Source organism: Talpa europaea, assembly GCF_964194135.1.
Source record: "Talpa europaea genome assembly, chromosome: 12".
NCBI classification, from domain to species: Eukaryota; Metazoa; Chordata; class Mammalia; order Eulipotyphla; family Talpidae; genus Talpa; species Talpa europaea.
In genome coordinates, this window is record NC_140079.1 from 39,955,186 (window position 1) to 39,973,191 (window position 18,006).

At 51.0% G+C, this 18,006-nt stretch overlaps 1 protein-coding gene across 1 annotated transcript; it reads left to right on the forward strand.

Annotated features, from left to right (window-relative positions):
* Nucleotides 1–8,256: 8,256 nt before the first annotated feature.
* CNN1 (calponin 1) lies at nt 8,257–14,137 on the forward strand (the record flags this gene model as incomplete). The annotated part of the gene is made up of 7 exons (XM_084248725.1): nt 8,257–8,319; nt 10,240–10,361; nt 12,382–12,448; nt 12,558–12,695; nt 12,869–12,979; nt 13,666–13,812; nt 13,892–14,137. 7 exons carry the CDS (start codon nt 8,257–8,259, stop codon nt 14,135–14,137), a joined length of 894 nt encoding a protein of 297 aa, XP_084104851.1.
* Between the last annotated feature and the right edge of the window lie 3,869 nt (nt 14,138–18,006).

An 18,006-nucleotide genomic window follows, 5' to 3' on the forward strand; every position in this document is an offset into this window, starting at 1 on the left:
CGGATGGCAGAACCCATTTAGAATAGGCAGGTTTGCGGGGTTGGGCTGCCCCTCTCCCTGTCCTATAACAGTAAGAGATGTAGTTTCACTGGACTTGGGTGGCTCCTGGGCTTCCTGCAGAAATCCCAAGTTTTAGTCTGTTAATAACCTGAGTGTTTAAGCACATGAAATTAGGATTTGACATCAGCAGAGGCCAATGCCATTTTTGCAGTCTCAAGGCCTCCTGAGGCTCTGGGGCGCAACAGGATACACGCAGAGTACCCTGTCTGTCCTGTCTCTTGGGGCGGCCCCAACAGTGCGCGCGGCTGTAGTACAGTCGCCTCATTGGCCAAGCTGAGAGGAGATGAAGCCAATCAGCTGCGGTTTCAGGAGGGCTCGCGCACGCCTCACCAGACCCAAGTGGCTGCAGGGGCAGCTGCTAGGCGCTCTACTGCCCTCTGCTGAGCGTGCCCAGCTCTCTCCGCTCAACCGTGGTGTGGGTGAGGCGCGGTCACAGATGGTGGTGGGCTAGTCGCTGACCTAAGTCGTTGCCTTCAAAGCTCCCAGGGCCCCTCCCCCTCTTGAGGCAACCACAACTCTTATTTCCCCTTCTAGAAGTAGTCAAATACAGGCATTTACATCTGGTATCCTTCCCGGTTATACAGGCATTCCATATTTTACGCGTTTATTAACATAGAACACAATGGAATGGGTGAAGCCCTGATATAGACCCCTTAACAAGCAGTCCTCAGTACAAGTCAAAGAAAATGGTAGCTGCACAGTGGAGGAACCTCGCAAACACCATCTAACTAAAGTTAACTGCACCAGCCATGAGTCATAGTGACATCATAAACTCCTGTTATAAGAAGGGAATATCACCCCTCTGGCATCCTTCCCGGTAATATAAAAATCTTGATCTTGTCAAGATAAATCAAATTGAGAGAGGACCGACAAAATCACCAACCAGCATTCTTTAAAAGTGTCAAGCTTATAAAAGACCAGGGGACTGTCATGGGCTAGAGGAGTCTAAGGAGGCAGTTAAATGCTGGGATCTTGGGTTGGGTCCTGGAACAGAAAAAGGATGTGACTAGAAATCCTGGGGAACTCCGAATCCAGTTTGTAGTTTTATAATAGTATTGCACAAGGTTAATTTCTTAATTTTGATAAATATGCTATGAATATATAACAAAGGGCGGCTGGGTTAAGAGTAAATGGGGGGGCCTCCCTGGTGGCGCAGCGGTTGAGCACTGGGTTGCGAGGCTGCCCGCAGCCTCTGCAGCACTGGTTCGATCCCCGGCTGCTCCCCCGCCACTGGAGGAGGGTCCCACATGGCGCGCAGACCTCTCCTGCCACCCGCTGCTCCCCTCAGCAGTGTACTTCGGTCCTTCTGCCTGCTCTGCTCCCTGCTCTGGCTCTGGTGAATTCTCTCACCCTCCCGCGCTTCTGACTGTACCCAGTGCTTGTATAAATAAATAAATAAATCTTTAAAAAAAAAAAAAGAGTAAATGGGAACTTGACGCTATTTTTGCAATTTTTCTCTAGGTCTAATAATATCTCAAAAATAAAAAGTTAAAAACAGGGCTTCCCCGGTGGTGCAGCGGTTGAGCTGCCCGCGGCGCCTCTGCGGCGCCGGTTCGATCCCCGGCTGCTCCCCGGCCACCGGAGGAGGGTCCCACATGGCGCGCAGACCTCTCCTGCCGCCCGCTGCTCCCCTCAGCAGTGTACTTCGGTCCTTCTGCCTGCTCTGCTCCCCGCTCTGGCTCTGGCGAATTCTCTCACCCTCCTGCGCTTCTGACTGTACCCAGTGCTTGTATAAACAACCAAACAAATAAATAAATAAAACATGCCTCTATTAAAAAAAAAAAGTTAAAGACAAACCAATCTACAAGGCAGGCATCAACACGCCCATTTTCTAGAAGAGGAAATGGAGGCACAGAGAGTTTCAAACACCCATCTAGATCATACAGTCTTAGAAAGCAAGTTCTAAATCCATGGAATGCTAATTCAGAGCCCAGTTGAAATGAAGTGCTGCATATTCTGCCTTGAACTTTGTCTATATCACTTGGGCCCTGTAGATGGATCTACAGGATGACTTGTTATTATCACCAGGCCACTGCAATTGTAACTGTTCTTCACATTTATGGAACTTCTTAGGAAGAGTCTAAAAAACAGGATTTATTATCTCAGAGGGTGTGTTACTCAGGGTTTCCCAGAGAAACAGATGCTAGATTATAGGAATTGGCTCATATTATTACAGAGACAGAAGTCCAAGATCAGCAGTTGGCAAGCTGGAGACCCAGCTTGTAGTCCCATTCCAAGTCCAAATGCCGGAGAACCAGGAGAATGCAAGGTAGTAGCCCAATGCAAGAGCCAGCAGGCTTACGACCCAGGAAGAGCTAATGCTTCCATTCCAGTTTGAAGGCAGGAAAAGACCCACATCCCAACACAAGGCCAGGAGGAAGGAGGAGCTTGCTCTTACTAGATGGAGGGTCAATCTTTTGTTCTACTCAGACCTACTGATCTGATGAAGCCCACCTATATTGGGGAGGACAATCTGTTTTACTCAGTCTATAAATTCAAATATTAATCTCATCCAAATATACCCCCCACAGACACACCCAGAATAATGTTTGACCAAATATCTGGGCTTTCTTATAGCCCAATCCAGTTGACACATAGAAGTAACCATTAGAAAAGGTAAGGATGCCTGTCATTTGAAATTGCCCACACCCATCAACAATGTTCTAAATCTCTCCAGCACCGTGTATTATTGGCTATTCTGATGTTCTGCCAATCTGGTTGTCACTCATCTACTTTTTTTTAAAGATCTCTTGTTCAACCTGATGTTTTTCCTACAAAACATCTTCCTGAAAAGATCAGGGTTAGAGGACCTCCCTGGTGGCCTAAGGGTTAAGTCTCAGCACTCATCCCTATGGCCTGAGTTCAATCCCTGGCCGGGGAGCTACCCATACATGGTGCAGCAGTCCTCTCCTGTCTTGCCTGCTGCTCCCCTCAGCAGTGTATTTCAGTCAATCTGCCTGTTCTGCCCCCCCACTCTGTCTCTGGTGAATTCTCTCACAGTTCCCCCCACCAACCCCGACCTCTGGCCCACGTCCTAATTCTTTTACCAAAAGAAAAAAGAAAGCTCAAGGCTAGAAAAGGGAGAGAGCAGTTATGGAATGGCCTGGAATAAACCCAGCCAGAGCCCATGATTCAACCTCCTCTACACGCTCCAACTGGTCTTCAGGGAAGGGTTGAAATGGAAATACAAAACCCCAATCTCAACTATCCTCAGTCCAAAAAGTGCTAGGAAATTATACCCTTCATTTGTGTGTAAGCATCAACATTTCAGACAGACATGGGCTCAAGTCCTGGCTCAATTGCTTTAAAGATTTATTTATTTATGCATACAAGAACTGGGGTACAGGCCAGAGGGGCAGGGGGTGATAGGATTCACCAGAGACAGAGTGGGGAACAGAACAGGCAGACTAAAATACACTGCCGAAGGGAGCAGCGGGCGAGACAGGAGAGGACGGCTGTGCCATGTGGGTAGCTTCCTGGCCAGGGATCAAACTCATGGTGCAGTGGCTGTAGACAGCTGCATATTTGTGTCTTAACCCCTTGCGCCACCAGAGAGGCCCCTCAATTGCTTTTTTTTTTTTTTTCAAAGATTTATTCTATACAAGAACCGGAGTACAGGCCAGATGCGCGTGAGGGTGAAAGAATTCACCAGAGTGGGGAACAGAACAGGCAGACTGATGAAATACACTGCTAAGGGGAGCAGTGGGTGTGACAGGAGAGGTCTGCCGCGCCATGTGGGACCCTCGCCGGCCAGCCAGGATTGAACCGGCGTTGCAGAGGCTGTGGACAGCTTCACAGCACGGCGCTCAACTGCCTGCGCCACCAGGGAGGCCCATCAATTGCTTTAATTCCATTGACACAGCATCTTTTGAGTGCCTGCTGTGTGCAGGCACTGTACTGGCCACTAGAGACAGAGCAATGAATAAAACAGACAAACCCTGTTTCTGTGGAGTTTCTGTTCTAAAAGGATGTGACATAAGGAGATAAGAAAAAGAAAGTGGAGAAAGGAGATAGAGTGGTGAGGACTCCTTAAAACCATTTTTTAGAATGAAACTTTTTATGGGAAACATACCACAGTCAGAGGCATATGAACAGCTCCCTCGCACCAGTTTTCTCTCTTGGACTGCTGTGTTTTGTTGCAAGAATTTCTCCAGATGTGTTTTATCTGTTACTGTTTTAAAGAGTGCACGTTCGTGATCATCACTGTGACTTGGAGATGATAAAACATAGACTTAAAAAAAACCAAACAACTGGGGCCTCCCTGGGGGCACAGGGGTTAAAGACACAGCACCATCAAGCTATTGCCAGCCACTGCAGCATGAGTTTGATTCCTGGCAGGTCAGGGAGCAACCCACATGGTGCAACAGTCCTCTCCTGTCTCCCCTCCCTGCTCCCCTCAGCAGTGTATTTCAGTAGATCTGCCTGTTCTGCTCCCCTTTCTGTGTCTGGTGAATCCTCTCACTCCTGGCACCTCTGGTCTACACCACAGTTCTTGTATGCCTAAATAAATAAATCTTAAAAAAAAAACCCAACTGATTCATAGCCAGTCTGGGGGTAAAGGATACTATTATTTTAGAGTAGGTGATTAGGGAGAGCTTCTCTACAGTGGTGGCATGTGAGCAGAGGTGAAGTGAGTGAGGCCATTCAATCATCTTGAAGAAATGTGTTCTGGTAGAAGGAACTCTAGTTAGTACAAAGATTTTGAAGTAGAAACAAGTTTGGGCACTCAGGAAATACATGTGGAAGAATTTGGGAACAGCAGAACCACAAGATCCTGGAAGAAGGGCTTGGTTTCTTTGAACCTTGAGTTTCCTGGTATACAAAATGGGTCGAAAAGAGGGTGGTGGTGAGGATTAAATGTTTCTGCCTGTTATGGAGAAAGGGGAAAGCTAGCTGAGGAGGCCAGTATAGAGACAAGTACAGGAGGAAAGGGGCTTGTTACTCTCTCTAGGGGTATGTGTGTGTAGTATTTCTGAGAATCAGGAAGGTTCTAGGGATCTGCTAAGTTTGAAAAGAGCTAAGGCTTCTCTTTTTTGACTATCCAGAACCTTCCAGGAAACTCCATTCCATTTTTTAAAAAAAAATATATATATTTTAAAGATTTATTTATCTATGCATACAAGAGCTGGGGTACAGACCAGAGATGCAGGGGGTGAGAGGATTCACAAAAGACAGAGTGGGTTACAGAAAAGACAGACTGGCTGAAATACAGTGCTGAGGGGAGCAGTGGGCGAGACAGGAGAGGTCTGCCTCACCATGTGGGTGGCTCCTTGGCCGGCCGGGGATCGAACTCGTGCTGCAGAGGCTGCGTAGTGCTTCGTAGGGCTGTGCTTAACCCCTTGCACCACCTGGGAGGCCCTTAAATATTTTTTAAAAGATTTATTTATTGGGCCTCCCAGGTGGTGCAGCGGGTTGAGCACCGCATTGTGAAGCTGTCTGCAGCCTCTGCAGTGCAGGTTCAATTACTGGCCGGTCAGAGAGAAACCCACATGGTGCAGTAGACCTCTCCTGCCTCACCCGCTGCTCCCGTCAGCAGTGTCGTTGGTCCATCTGCCTGTTCTGCTCCCCGTTCTGTCTCTGGTGAAATCTCTCACCCTCCCACGCCTCTGACCTGTACCCCAGCTCTTGTATAAATAAATAAATCTTGAAAAAAAATATTTATTTATTTATGCATACAAGAGCTGGGGTACAGGCCAGAGGTGTGGGGGGTAAGAGGATTCACCAGAGATAGAGTGGGGAGCAGAACAGACAGATGTACTGAAATACACTGTTGGAGACAGTGGGCCAGACAGGAGAGGTCTGCTGCTCCATGTGGGTCACCTCCCTGGTTGGGGATCGAACTCATGGTGCAGTGGCTGTGGATAGCTTCATAGCGCTGCCAGGAAACTCCATTTCTTACAAGACCTCACTTTCTCATTTAGATGGGAAACTAAGACACAGTTGCTGGGGACTGAGAAACGTCTGATAGATGAGTAGGGGACTGCACGCTGGACAGCCAGTCATGGGGGAGTCCCTTGAGGAGTTTCAGGATGGGATCAGAGAATCTTTAAATCTACCAGAGAGGGACCAGGGACACTGACAGGAAAAGGAGTGAACCAGACACATGGAACAGAAACAGCAGAGATGACGAGATAACGGAGACACAGAGGAGACAAGGGACACACACAGGTAGACAGGGTGAGACAGGCAGATGCAGAGAGAGAGAACAAAGGCAGACACAAACATGGGTAGGCAAAGCAGACAAATGGACATTGAGCGACCCTAGAGGGAGACACACAGATTCGGAATTGGAGGGACAAGTCAGATGTAGAAAGGGCTGCTCCTTAGGGAGACCCGGGCTGTCCCGTTTTGGGGCAGGGATTATGCTGATTATAAAGGACTCCCCCACCCCGCCCCAGTCGTGCGGGGGCAATGACTTTAGAGCTCCAGCAGATTCTATAAATGGCCAAGCTGCTGCCGGCCTGGGGTGGGGGGCGGGGTTCAGTGAGTCAACGCGTGCGTCATCGCCACCAGGATCCCGCCAGCCCCTCCTCCTTCCCGGCCACCAGGGGGCGCCAGCCGCAAGCTCCGCGGAGATGGAAGATCTCATAGGTGCAGTAGTGACCTGCGACCCACCAAGGGGTCTTTGGCCTCAGCAGGATCTCAGAATCTGTGTGTTTGATCCCTGCTTCCTCCAACCTCTTGCCATGTGACCAGAGTAGATTGCATCCCTCTCTGCCCCATATCGACCTCATTTATGAAGTGAGGAGTTAGTTAAATAGATTCAAGGCACTTAGTAATGGGAATTGTTAGTTCATTTTGTGTACTGTGCACCTTCAATATTTCATCACAAGTTATTACCTTGTCCTTAGCACACTACCTTAGCCCAATCGTTCTTAAACTGGGAGATCTGCATCCTGAACCTGCCCGCCTCCCCTGCACCTCAAACACACACACACACACACACACACACACACACAGAGCATTTGGCAATGTCTGCAGATATTTGTTTGTCAAGACTGAGAGGGGTGTTACTGGAGGCCTACCAGCATCTGGTAGAAGCATACAATGTCCAGGACATCCCCCACTCTGTATTCCCCAAGAATGATCCTGCCAGGATGTCAACAATCCTGGGGTGAGAAACCATACTTTAGCCTCATACAATTGATTTCCGCTCTGTCGTTGGCAAACTGGGATGCCATAGTCCTGTGACTCAGTTTGCCCACATGTAAAGAACATATAACAATAACATCCACTTCTGAGTGATGTGAGGATTGAGTTGACATTTTGTCCAGCACTTGGAATGGGGCCTGACACAGGGGCTGATGTTATATTAGCATATCATAGCCCTCCCCTTAGCACATGGCCAGCAGATTGCATGGCCTTAACATACCAGTACACGGCAGGTTGCCAACATGTCACCCAAGTGCCATCATTAACATGTTGTGGCATGAGGACCTATCACCCACTACTGCTTGCAGGAGTTTCCTCCAGGCCAGCCCATTTTGGACAGGGACATATGGGGGTGACCATGGCCTGGGACCTAAACACAGTCACTCTGTGACTCAGGTGGCCCACAGGTAAATGGGCAGAGTGACATCCAGGATGTTTGCTCCCGCGGGTTCTTATTTTTTCTGACCTTCTCGTGGCTCTCATGCACTCTCATTAGCCTATTTTACAGATGTGGCAACAGAGTCTCAGAGAGGGAAGGGATGTGGGTGTTAGTGTCTGGAGTTAAATCCAGGTGATACTCAATAAACTACCACTGTGGCAGTCCTGCCTCAAGACTGGGGAGAGATGAAGAAAGATGACCTCAAGACACAGTGAGATGGCCTTAGAAACAGTCACAAAAAGACTCAGAGATCCAGTCAGACGCCCAAAGAACAGTGTGTTGGGGGGGCAGCAAAAGGAGAAAGGCTGGTGTTTGTCTGGCTAAGCAACACCCCCCCCCCAAAAAAAAAAAGACTCTGGGCTGCCCCCCTAGGTGGAAACAATGACACAATCAGCTCCCAATACCAAGGCCCTGACATCACAAGGGGGGGTTGGCTGATGTGGGGGCATCCCGCCCCTTGGCAGGCCCCTACAACCAATGGGACAGCTTTTGAAGAGGCCCGGGCCGCCTCCTGAGCTTCAAAAACGTGTGAGGAGGGAAGAGGGTGCAGACGGAGCCTCAGCTGCTGCCACCACTACCACCACTGCTGCCCATCACCCACCAGCATGTCCTCTGCTCACTTCAACCGAGGCCCAGCCTACGGGCTATCAGCAGAGGTCAAGAACAAGGTAGGGCTGGTAGGCCTCCCACCGGCCTGGCCCATGTGCCCTGCCAGAGGCCCTACTCTTAGGGTTCCTTGAACCCCCTCCTGCCTATCCCCATGTGACTTGGAAACTGAGAGGGAAGAGGGACAATTATGGAGTAGGGGCCACTTTCCTCCAAACTGATGAGCATCCTAGAGCTCTCAGCTACTGTTGGGGTGAATGGGGAGCACATAGGCAACCACATTGAGAAAAACCCACTATATCAGAGTCCTGTTAACTCTTTGTGTTCCTGGGGGGCTGGAAGGCATATGATATTCTTCACATTTCACCTGACAAAGAATTGGGGAATGTGTGAGAGTTGGGGTTACTGGGAGGTGAGACCCAGAAAGTGGGAGACTGTGAAGGGAGGAGATAACTGGGGAGGGCAGAGAGTGGGTATTAGGAACAGGGCAGGACTCTCCTAATTCCTGGTGGGGAAGATATGCATACACCACCTTCATGCTATGCATGGTGAGGTGAAGTTCTGAGAGGACAGGCAAATAGCTAGGGCTTTTGGTGTAGGACTCAGGCCCTACACCATGGGGTCAGTTTCTTCAGGGAGCTAATTTTAAGTTCCCAAGCCCCTGAAGTAGTCCCATGAGTGGGAGGGGAGGAGTCCCAGTCCCATTTGACAGAGAGGAACATTGAGACACAGGTGGCTTTTCCCCAGTGAAGGGGGGGGGGCACTGGGATGGGAACCAGGGTTGGGGGAATCCTCTAGGTTGGCAGAGGCAGGTGGGGAGCAGGAACTCTGGACTCAGCCTGAAGCCAGCACTGCCCCCTTCCCCCCAGCGCCAGCCCCACAGCAGATCGAGCAGCCTAGCCATATAAGGCGGCCTCAGGGAGTCCAGCCTGCTGTGCTGTGCTATATAAGGGCCGGTTTGCTTTATAAAGCTGGGCTATTGGGGTTGGGGGGAGGAGCAGCAGGACTGGGGCCAGGTGAGGGGGCTGCTCCTTTCTCCTTCCCCCAACCCAGGAGAAGGGGTAGCCTTGTTCCCTAGAGGCTGGGAGCCTGTCTGGACTCAAGGGGGGGGGGGGGATGGACGAGTGGGAAGGGGAAAGAGCCAAGAGTCGCAGTGAGATTGTGGAAGCCTAAGACAGAGAGAGGTGGATGAGAAAGGGCGAATTAGGGGTTAGATAAGACTAAGATCTGGATGGAGAGTGAGACAGGACAGACTGCACTGCCCCCACCAGAAGCAAGGAACCTGGGGTCTAGGAGGCGAAAGAGACCGACAAAGGCAGAGATGGACCAGTGAGGAGCCCAACCCCCAGTCTGATCCTCAGAGATGGGGGCGGGAAGACAGAGCCAAGCAAAGAGAGCTAGGGGAGGGCCCACAGAAGGAACAGGGGATGGGGAGAGGGAACACAGGCCTTGTATGGGGCCAGGAGTAAGACAGGGCAATCCCCCACCACTAATCAGGGATGAAGACTCAGAAAGCAGGACTGGGAGACACTGAGATAGACCAGACAGAGCAGTCACCAGCAAGGCAGCATTCAGGGATACCTCCTTCTGCCTGAGTCTCCCTGTTTTCCAGTAGGGGGGTGGAAAGGGGCAGGGCCGGGGAAGTAAAACCCCAAGTTTGGCCTGGAGGGAGAGCCAAGAGGCTAGGCACCACCCCCACCCCCCACCCCGCCCCCAGCTTGGAGTATCTTGCTCTCCACCCCCTTGTCTGCATTCTCTGGTGCCAAACCTCAGAATGCTTGGAATGGGCCCCCTGGGCAGGTGCCACCTCAGTCCTGGCCCTTAGTCTCTCCTCCCTTACCCCCCAAGGATGCGAGGACAGAATTGCCTTAGTTGGGAAGAGACTAAGAAGGAGATCAGGCCCAGGGAGTCTTGGATTGGGTGCAGTGCCAAGTCTGTGTCCCACTGCACACTCACCGCCTTCTCTCTTCCCCCACCCTCAGCTGGCCCAGAAGTATGACCACCATCGGGAGCAGGAGCTTCGAGAGTGGATTGAGGGGGTCACAGGGCGTCGCATTGGCAACAACTTCATGGATGGCCTCAAAGATGGCATCATTCTTTGCGAGTAAGTGGGGTATTGATTGCATACTTGGCCTTGTGCTCCCACCCCCCCGCCCTCTGCCTGGTCACTCTTCTCTACCCCTCCACCACTGAAATGACTATGAGCTTGGAACTGTGTTGGGTGCTTTTTAGCTGAGGCCTTGAAAAAGTCATCAGAAGTGGCTAATAACCCCATGTCAGTTTAAAAGGCTCAGTTAGGTAAACACATCACCCAAAGCCCAAGCTGTTCTAATGGGAACTTTCAGAATCTAGTTGTCCTAACCACCAAGCATACCAGGCAGGCCTGCTTACGGCTTCCAGAATCTGAAGAAAAGGGAGTCACAACTAAAAGGCGATAGGTAACAACGGTGGCCCATTGCTAGCTTGGTGACATGAAGGCAGTGCCGGTCATTTTAGTAGGCCCTGATTTTCTACCCCTCTCAGAAACCATTCACACAGAGAGACGCAGACCCTCACAGCTCCCAAGCTCTGAATTCACATTCCATTGCCACTCTATTCTGGGTGGGGCTCTGATCTCAGCCAGGGTCCCCTTTCTTTTGAGTTTGGCCCAGGGCAGGGTGACCATGAGGACAGGTGTATGTCCTTGGGGACCTTTCCAAAGGTACAGCCTTACTCAGACCTAGGCCTTGGAAAAAGACAGAGCAGGAGACATTACATTCTACCATATCCTCTAAGAACAAGGAATGGAGGAAGTTCCTGCTGTTCTAGCTTAGATAGGGCTACTTGGGCCTTAGAGTTCATGCAGTCATTTAAGCACTTATACATTTTGGGGTGACTGCTGTGTACCTAGACTGGTCTAGGTCCTGGGGACAGTGAATAAAAGAGGCTTTAATTATAGTGAGGGAGATGAATCCAATGTTAGATGAAATCATCACATACTTGGCTATGGAGGGAAGTGTCAGAGAGGAGTCTAGAGGACAGGGAAGAGGGAGCAAGGGTTGCTGTTCTGGGAAGTCTTTCTAAAGATGTTACATTTTTGCAGAACCTTGGAATACGTGTAGGAGGGAGTGGGGAGAATGGTACGGGTAGGGGTACAGCAAGCACAAAAACCGTGAAGTTGGGAGTGTACCTGGTTTGCCAGCATGTCAGCACTGAGTGATTAGGAGGAATGTGGGAGTTAGCTGTGGACCAGGTCATGGAGAGCCTTTTAGTGATTTAAAAGTTAGGATTTTATTCTGAAGGTACTGGAAAATGTTGGAAGGTTTTGAACTGGGGATTAACGTGAATTGTTTTTAAAAAGGCCCTTCTAGCTGTGAGATGAAGAAGGGTCCGTAAGGGATGAGGTGGAAGCTGGGAATCCATGGGGAGACCTCTGCAAGAGCCCAAGAAAGCTACTTAGGGCTGAGAGCTGGATGCAGATGGAGGAGCCTCAGGCTTCCAGATGTCTTCAGGGACAGAGTCAGAGGACTGCTGAGGGATTGGATGTGGAGGTAAAAGGGAAGGACAGTCAATGGCAGATTGGAGGGCTATTCCAGGCACCTAGAAGGATGGATTCACTGAGTCAGAGAGACTACCGGGAGTTTTATTGGAGGAGGTGAATGTTAGGAGTCTACGGGAAGGTACATTTGATTTGAGTACCCATAAAGGGAGCTGGATTGGATGGTAAGAGGCCTGGCAGTAGGGAGGTATTAGGGAGTCACTGGCATATCATTGACACTTAGTTCTAAGAGACTGGATAACATCAAAGGGGCCAGTGTGGCCAGAGAAAAGCACTTTGTTAGTGGTCCGAAAGACAAAAGATGACTACAACCTGGCCAGTGAGGTAGGCACATACCAGGAGTCTCGGGAGCAGAGACTTTTCTGACCTGGCGCTCAGTCTACCTCCCGAGGGGTTTAGCATCTCAGTCTTTGAGCTCTGTGTGGGCAGGGAGGCGTGGCTGCAGCTGAGAGCTGATTGCAGCGGGTAAGAGCAAACTGGTATGGCGCACCACTATCATCCTCACCCCTTGCTGTTAGGTTGGGAGTGGGTTGGGGCACTGGGGTCACCTGGTCACTGGGGTCTCCCTGTTTCTTCCTCTTTGTAGGTTTATCAATAAGCTCCAGCCAGGCTCTGTGAAGAAAGTCAATGAGTCGACCCAAAATTGGCACCAGGTGAGCCCAGACTCTTTTGACCCTTTCAACTTCTGGCCCATGGTCCCTCAGCCTTCTTCCCCACCCCCCTGTACTTCTTACCCCACTAACCACGCCCTCTCCCCTCTAGCTGGAGAATATTGGCAACTTCATCAAGGCGATCACTAAGTATGGAGTGAAGCCCCATGACATCTTTGAGGCCAATGACCTGTTTGAGAACACCAACCACACACAGGTTCAATCTACCCTCCTGGCCCTGGCCAGCATGGTGAGTGGTCAGGAAGGGCAGGCATAGGGTGGGGGCCGTGGACTGTCTGGGTGGGATGTGAGTGGGGCATGGGTAGCAGTGGCAGATCAAGTGAAGCAAAGCATCTTCGAGGGGAGAGTGCATGCCCAGCCTGCGGCTCCCTTGTCAGTCCCTGCCTGTCTTGCCCTTCCCAGGCCAAGACAAAAGGGAACAAGGTGAACGTGGGGGTAAAGTACGCAGAGAAGCAAGAGAGAAAATTTGAGCCAGAGAAGCTAAGGGAAGGACGGAACATCATCGGGCTGCAGGTACTGCCCCCCTTCCTCACCCAGGTGGGCGGCTGAAAAGGTGGGGAGGGACTGGATCCCGAAGGCTATTGTGGGGACTAAATTATATGCTGAATAACGAGCTTAGCATTTTCCATACATGAACTCACTTCTTCAAAAGTACTGGGGGTTGGTACTGTTGCCATCATAACCTTTGTACAGATATGAAAAGTGAGGCCTGGAGAAGCTAGCTTGTTTGCTGGATTGCCCCGGTGATGAGTGTTCCGACTGGGACTTGAACACTGGAAGTCAGGTCACAGTGCTCTGAGCCTGACTGCAGTGCCCTCCACAGGCTGGCATGACTGCACCAGGGACCAAGCGGCAGATCTTCAAGCCAGGGTTGGGCATGGTGCACTGTGATACTCTCAATGTCAGCCTGCAGATGGGCAGTAACAAAGGGGCCTCACAGCGGGGCATGACGGTGTATGGGCTGCCACGTCAGGTGTATGATCCTAAATACTGCCTGACACCTGAGTACCCGAAGCTTGCTTGCTTCTCTGGGCTCATTTCCAGTTTTTAGCCCTGTCTCTGGGCTCATTTCCAGTCTTTAGCCCTGGGCTAAAAACTGTCTGCTGAGAATGCCCTCTAAGTTCCCCTGAAATTGACATGTTTCATGGCCCATGGTAAGGCTCTGTAACCCATGGGTGATTCTCCTTTTGGCTCCCTAGATGGGCACCAATAAGTTTGCCAGCCAGCAGGGCATGACAGCCTACGGCACCCGGCGCCACCTCTACGACCCCAAGCTGGGCACAGACCAGCCCCTGGACCAAGCCACTATCAGCCTGCAGATGGGCACCAACAAGGGAGCCAGTCAGGTATGTGTGGGGCCATGGGGTTGGGTTGTGGGGCCAGTGCCCCTTGATGCCCATGGACTGACTGCAATGCCCTCCACAGGCTGGCATGACTGCACCAGGGACCAAGCGGCAGATCTTCGAGCCAGGGTTGGGCATGGAGCACTGTGATACTCTCAATGTCAGCCTGCAGATGGGCAGTAACAAAGGGGCCTCACAGCGGGGCATGACGGTGTATGGGCTGCCACGTCAGGTGTATGATCCTAAATACTGCCTGACACCTGAGTACCCGGAGTTAGGGGAGCCCGCCCAGAATCATCACCCACACAACTACTACAACTCTGCCTAGGGCCCTGGGCCTCCCTGCCTTCCCCCAGGGAGGCTGGCTGCTGCTCTCGGCAGGGCCTAGCTTGGCCGGCCGGCCCCTCCCCCTGCATGGCGTCCTCCAGCCCCCTGGCACCTGCCTACAGGGTTAGCGTTTGTGGGGAGCAGACTGAGGGCCCCGTGGGGGGAAAAGGACCCTCCTCTCTGTAGCACTGGGTCCAGTATCTAGCCAGGTGTTCCCAATAGCACCCAAAGGTCACAATGAGCAAAGCTACTCTGGCTGTCCCCTCCCAACTCCCTCACAGATGGGTCCCCCAGGACAAGAAGCCCCGCAAGCAAAACCCTCAGAGCCTGGCTCTGCCTGCCCCTACCCCATTCCCACAGTGGGAACAAACTGCATGCCCAGAGACCCAGCGGACACACGCGGTTTGGTTTGCAGCGACTGGTATAAGTGGATGTGACAGTGGCATTTGTGACTGGAGCACTTTTCTTTTTCTATTTCACTGGAGCACAATAAAAGGCTATAAAATCACCTGAAGACTCTGGCTGCTCTGTCTCAGGACCTGTGGGGCCACGGCGCACGCACACATGGACACACACACAGAGTTTTGCTTAGATGCTCTCCACCTCCCATACACATTTACATACACACTCATACACAACCTAAAACACACACACATGGAGCTCCAGGCACCTGTATGATTCACATAAGATCTCCACACACACACCATTTTGTGTGTACATGCTCTCTGCAGACTTAGGCACAAAGACTTCCCTTGCACACAATTCATACATGTGCAGTATACATCCCCACCCATGATGCATAAAAAAGCACTCCCTCACACATGCTCACTATCAATATTAATATTCACAATCTTATTTAAATGAGACAGAGCAGGACAGAGACTTCCATTAAGGCATAAATCAGACTACAGAACCCATAACAACTTGCTTGTTTCCTTTTTGTGCAGAAATGAGGGGATATGTGTGAGGCCATGTAGGTGAGGGGTCCAAGGAGAGCAGCCAGAAGTGCACATGGCTATCACCATGAATACACCCTTGCCTGTTCGTTTAACTGTTCTGTTTCTGAATAAATCCTGTCTGTGACTAGCTGATTGCTCGCTCTCTTTCAGCACTCAAATACCATCTTTGGGGATCTACGGGAAGCAGAGAGGCGCCCAAGGGCTGAGATGGGCTAGATGGGCTGTGAATCAATTCTGCAACTCCCTAGCTGGGTGACCTTGGGCAAGTCATTTCGCCTCCCTAGACATTTCCTGGGGTCATGGAGAAGTGAAAATGGAATGAGCCTCCACATGGGAAATGACATTTGGCACTCATCAATGAGAATGGACAAGCTCAGTCCCGAGTAGGGCAAACACTTTAGGCTGGGAATAGAGGTGGAAAGTGGGGAAGAATGGGCACTTAAGGGGCCCAGGGCAATGGTCCGTTATAGACAGGCAGAGTGGTAGAGCATTTCACTTTGGGGCACGGTTGCCCCATGTACCAAGTTCTTAACATCCTCTTCTCAGGGCTGAGTCCCAGGTCTGGCCTGCAAGCCTAGGACCCATGAAGCCTGTGGACAGGGCCCCAACTCTCCTTGCCCCATTTCAGAGGGGAGTCTGCTCTCCCTGTGATGAGGGCCTCAGTCGTCTGCTATTGTCAAGGTTTCATGGTGAGGATGCAGCAATGTGGGGGCACAAAGGAGTCTTCTCCCCTTTCTTCCCCAGGGCAGCAGATGAGGCTGGAACATGGGCAACTGCAGAGACATACCCCAGAGGACCTGCATGTAACAAACACAGCTCTGGAGCCTTGTAAATCAGATTCCAGGCGCTCTTGGCTACCCTGAGTCTTGCTCTCCTAGGGCCAGTGTGGGGAAGCTATGCTGAGGATCCAGGCCTGGCCCAGGGCCCTGCCTGCTTGGGAAGACGGCACCATATTAGAACTTGTCCTGTGAGACTAGGTTGGGCGGGACCTGCAACAAGCCCCCCTCCACCGGATCCTAAAGAGCACCTCCCACACTAGGCGCCTGTCTTAAGCTCTGTCCAAGTCTGCTGGTCTTGCCTGGTGACCTTACTTGGGTCCTTGGTGGGTGGAATAGAAGCCTCTGGGAGGGGGTATGTCAGGTCAGGATGGGCTGGGGGAGCAGATGGCAGTTGGGCCTGGTGGCTAGGGCTTCCAATGAGCTCAGCATCTTCCTTGGCTATTCACATCCCTCACTACACTGGGTGGTTCTGTAACAGGGTAGTCCCCAGGAAAGGGGGAGTTCCAGGTTTCCTGCCCACCCAAAAGGAGGGTGTTGCTGAGCAGGGAGAGAAGAAACTGCAGAGGAGACTGAGGGAGGAAGGAAGGAAGCAGGAGGGAGAGCCAGAAGGCGACCTGGAGGAGGCACATGGAGCAGAGAGACATGTGAAGAAATTGCACTTGCCTTTTGGTCATGGCCTGGTTGAAACATGTGGGCGAGAGACCCGCAGGGAGGTGACAATGTCTTGATTTTGATTTTGCTCTTTTTCTCCCAGACTTGTCTAGTTGTTTATGATTTCTGTGGGTCCCCACTGGAAGATGCTTTAGACTTGTGACAGGCTTTGGGGCCTTGCTCTGGGCCAATCCTGCTTGAGTGAACTTTTACCCATGAGGGGACGGGTAACTTTGGGTGCCTGATTTAAAAACTATATTCTTTGCCTTTCCTGTATTGTTTACTAATTGCATTAAAGTTTCTTTTCATTAGTCTCACATGTTTTGTGTTGATGTGGCGGATGGCAGAACCTATTTAGAGCTGCAGGTTTGCAGGGTCTGGGGTGCCCCTCTCCTTGCCATGTAACAATTCCAAGTCACTTGAGCTCTGTGCTCATCACCCATGAGACCACCTCAGGGCATCATTAAAGGACACCCAGGGACATACCATCAGTCACATAGATATATTCTTTTACCACCTCTGAGCAATTACTGCAGTTCTGACACTACCTACCTGGTGATAGTGTCAGATCCCACCAGTGAAGGACTCTATACTACAAGACTGCCCCCTCCCCACCTTCAGTCGGCAAGTCCAGGTTTGTCATCTGTGCTTCTGAACAACCAGCTATACATCAGTTTCCCAGAACCGCCCCTCTCAGGTTTGACTAACTTACTAGGACAGTTCACAGAACTCATAGAGAAGTATTTACTTACTAGATCATCTTTTACTATAAAAGGATGTAACTCAGGAACAGCCAGATGGAAGAGATGTATGGAGCAAGGTGTGTGGGGCTCCCATGCTCTGAGTATGCTCCTCTATATGGCACGTCACCTGTCCAACCTGGAAGCTCTCTAAATCGCCTTCAAATTTCTAGAGCTTAATCTATAGCTCCCTCCCTCCTTCTCAGAAGTGGGGTGTGTGTGTGCGTATGACCTTTCTAGCAACTGGCCCTATCCTGAGCCTATCTAGAGCCCCATGCTAGCATAAACTCAGCTGTGCTCAAAAGGGGTTCCTTACAAATGGCAAAAGACACTTATTAGGAAATTCCAAGGGTCTTAGGAGTTCTGAGCCAGGAACCAGGGACAAAGACAAATGTTTCTTTACCATGTAGCTAAATCACACTCCAAGCTCAGCCCTAGACAAAGGTCCCTTGCTCCTCTCCAATGCCTCTCCTCCTCCAATAGTTCCCAGGATGACCTGGCTCCAGTCGTCACAAAGAAGAAAGATTTCAGGCTATGGAACCAGACCTCCTGGGTTCCAGGCCCAGCTGTGTTGCCACTGGCAGTGGACTCTTGGACCAGTGACCTCACTTTGGTCAATTTCCTTATCTTCAAACACCAGGCACCTGCTCCACAGGGTGGCAAGCGATTCTGAGAACAGTGTCTACAGTGGTATCTCCTTCAGGTCACCCCCCTCAAGACTTCCCTGACCACCCACCAATT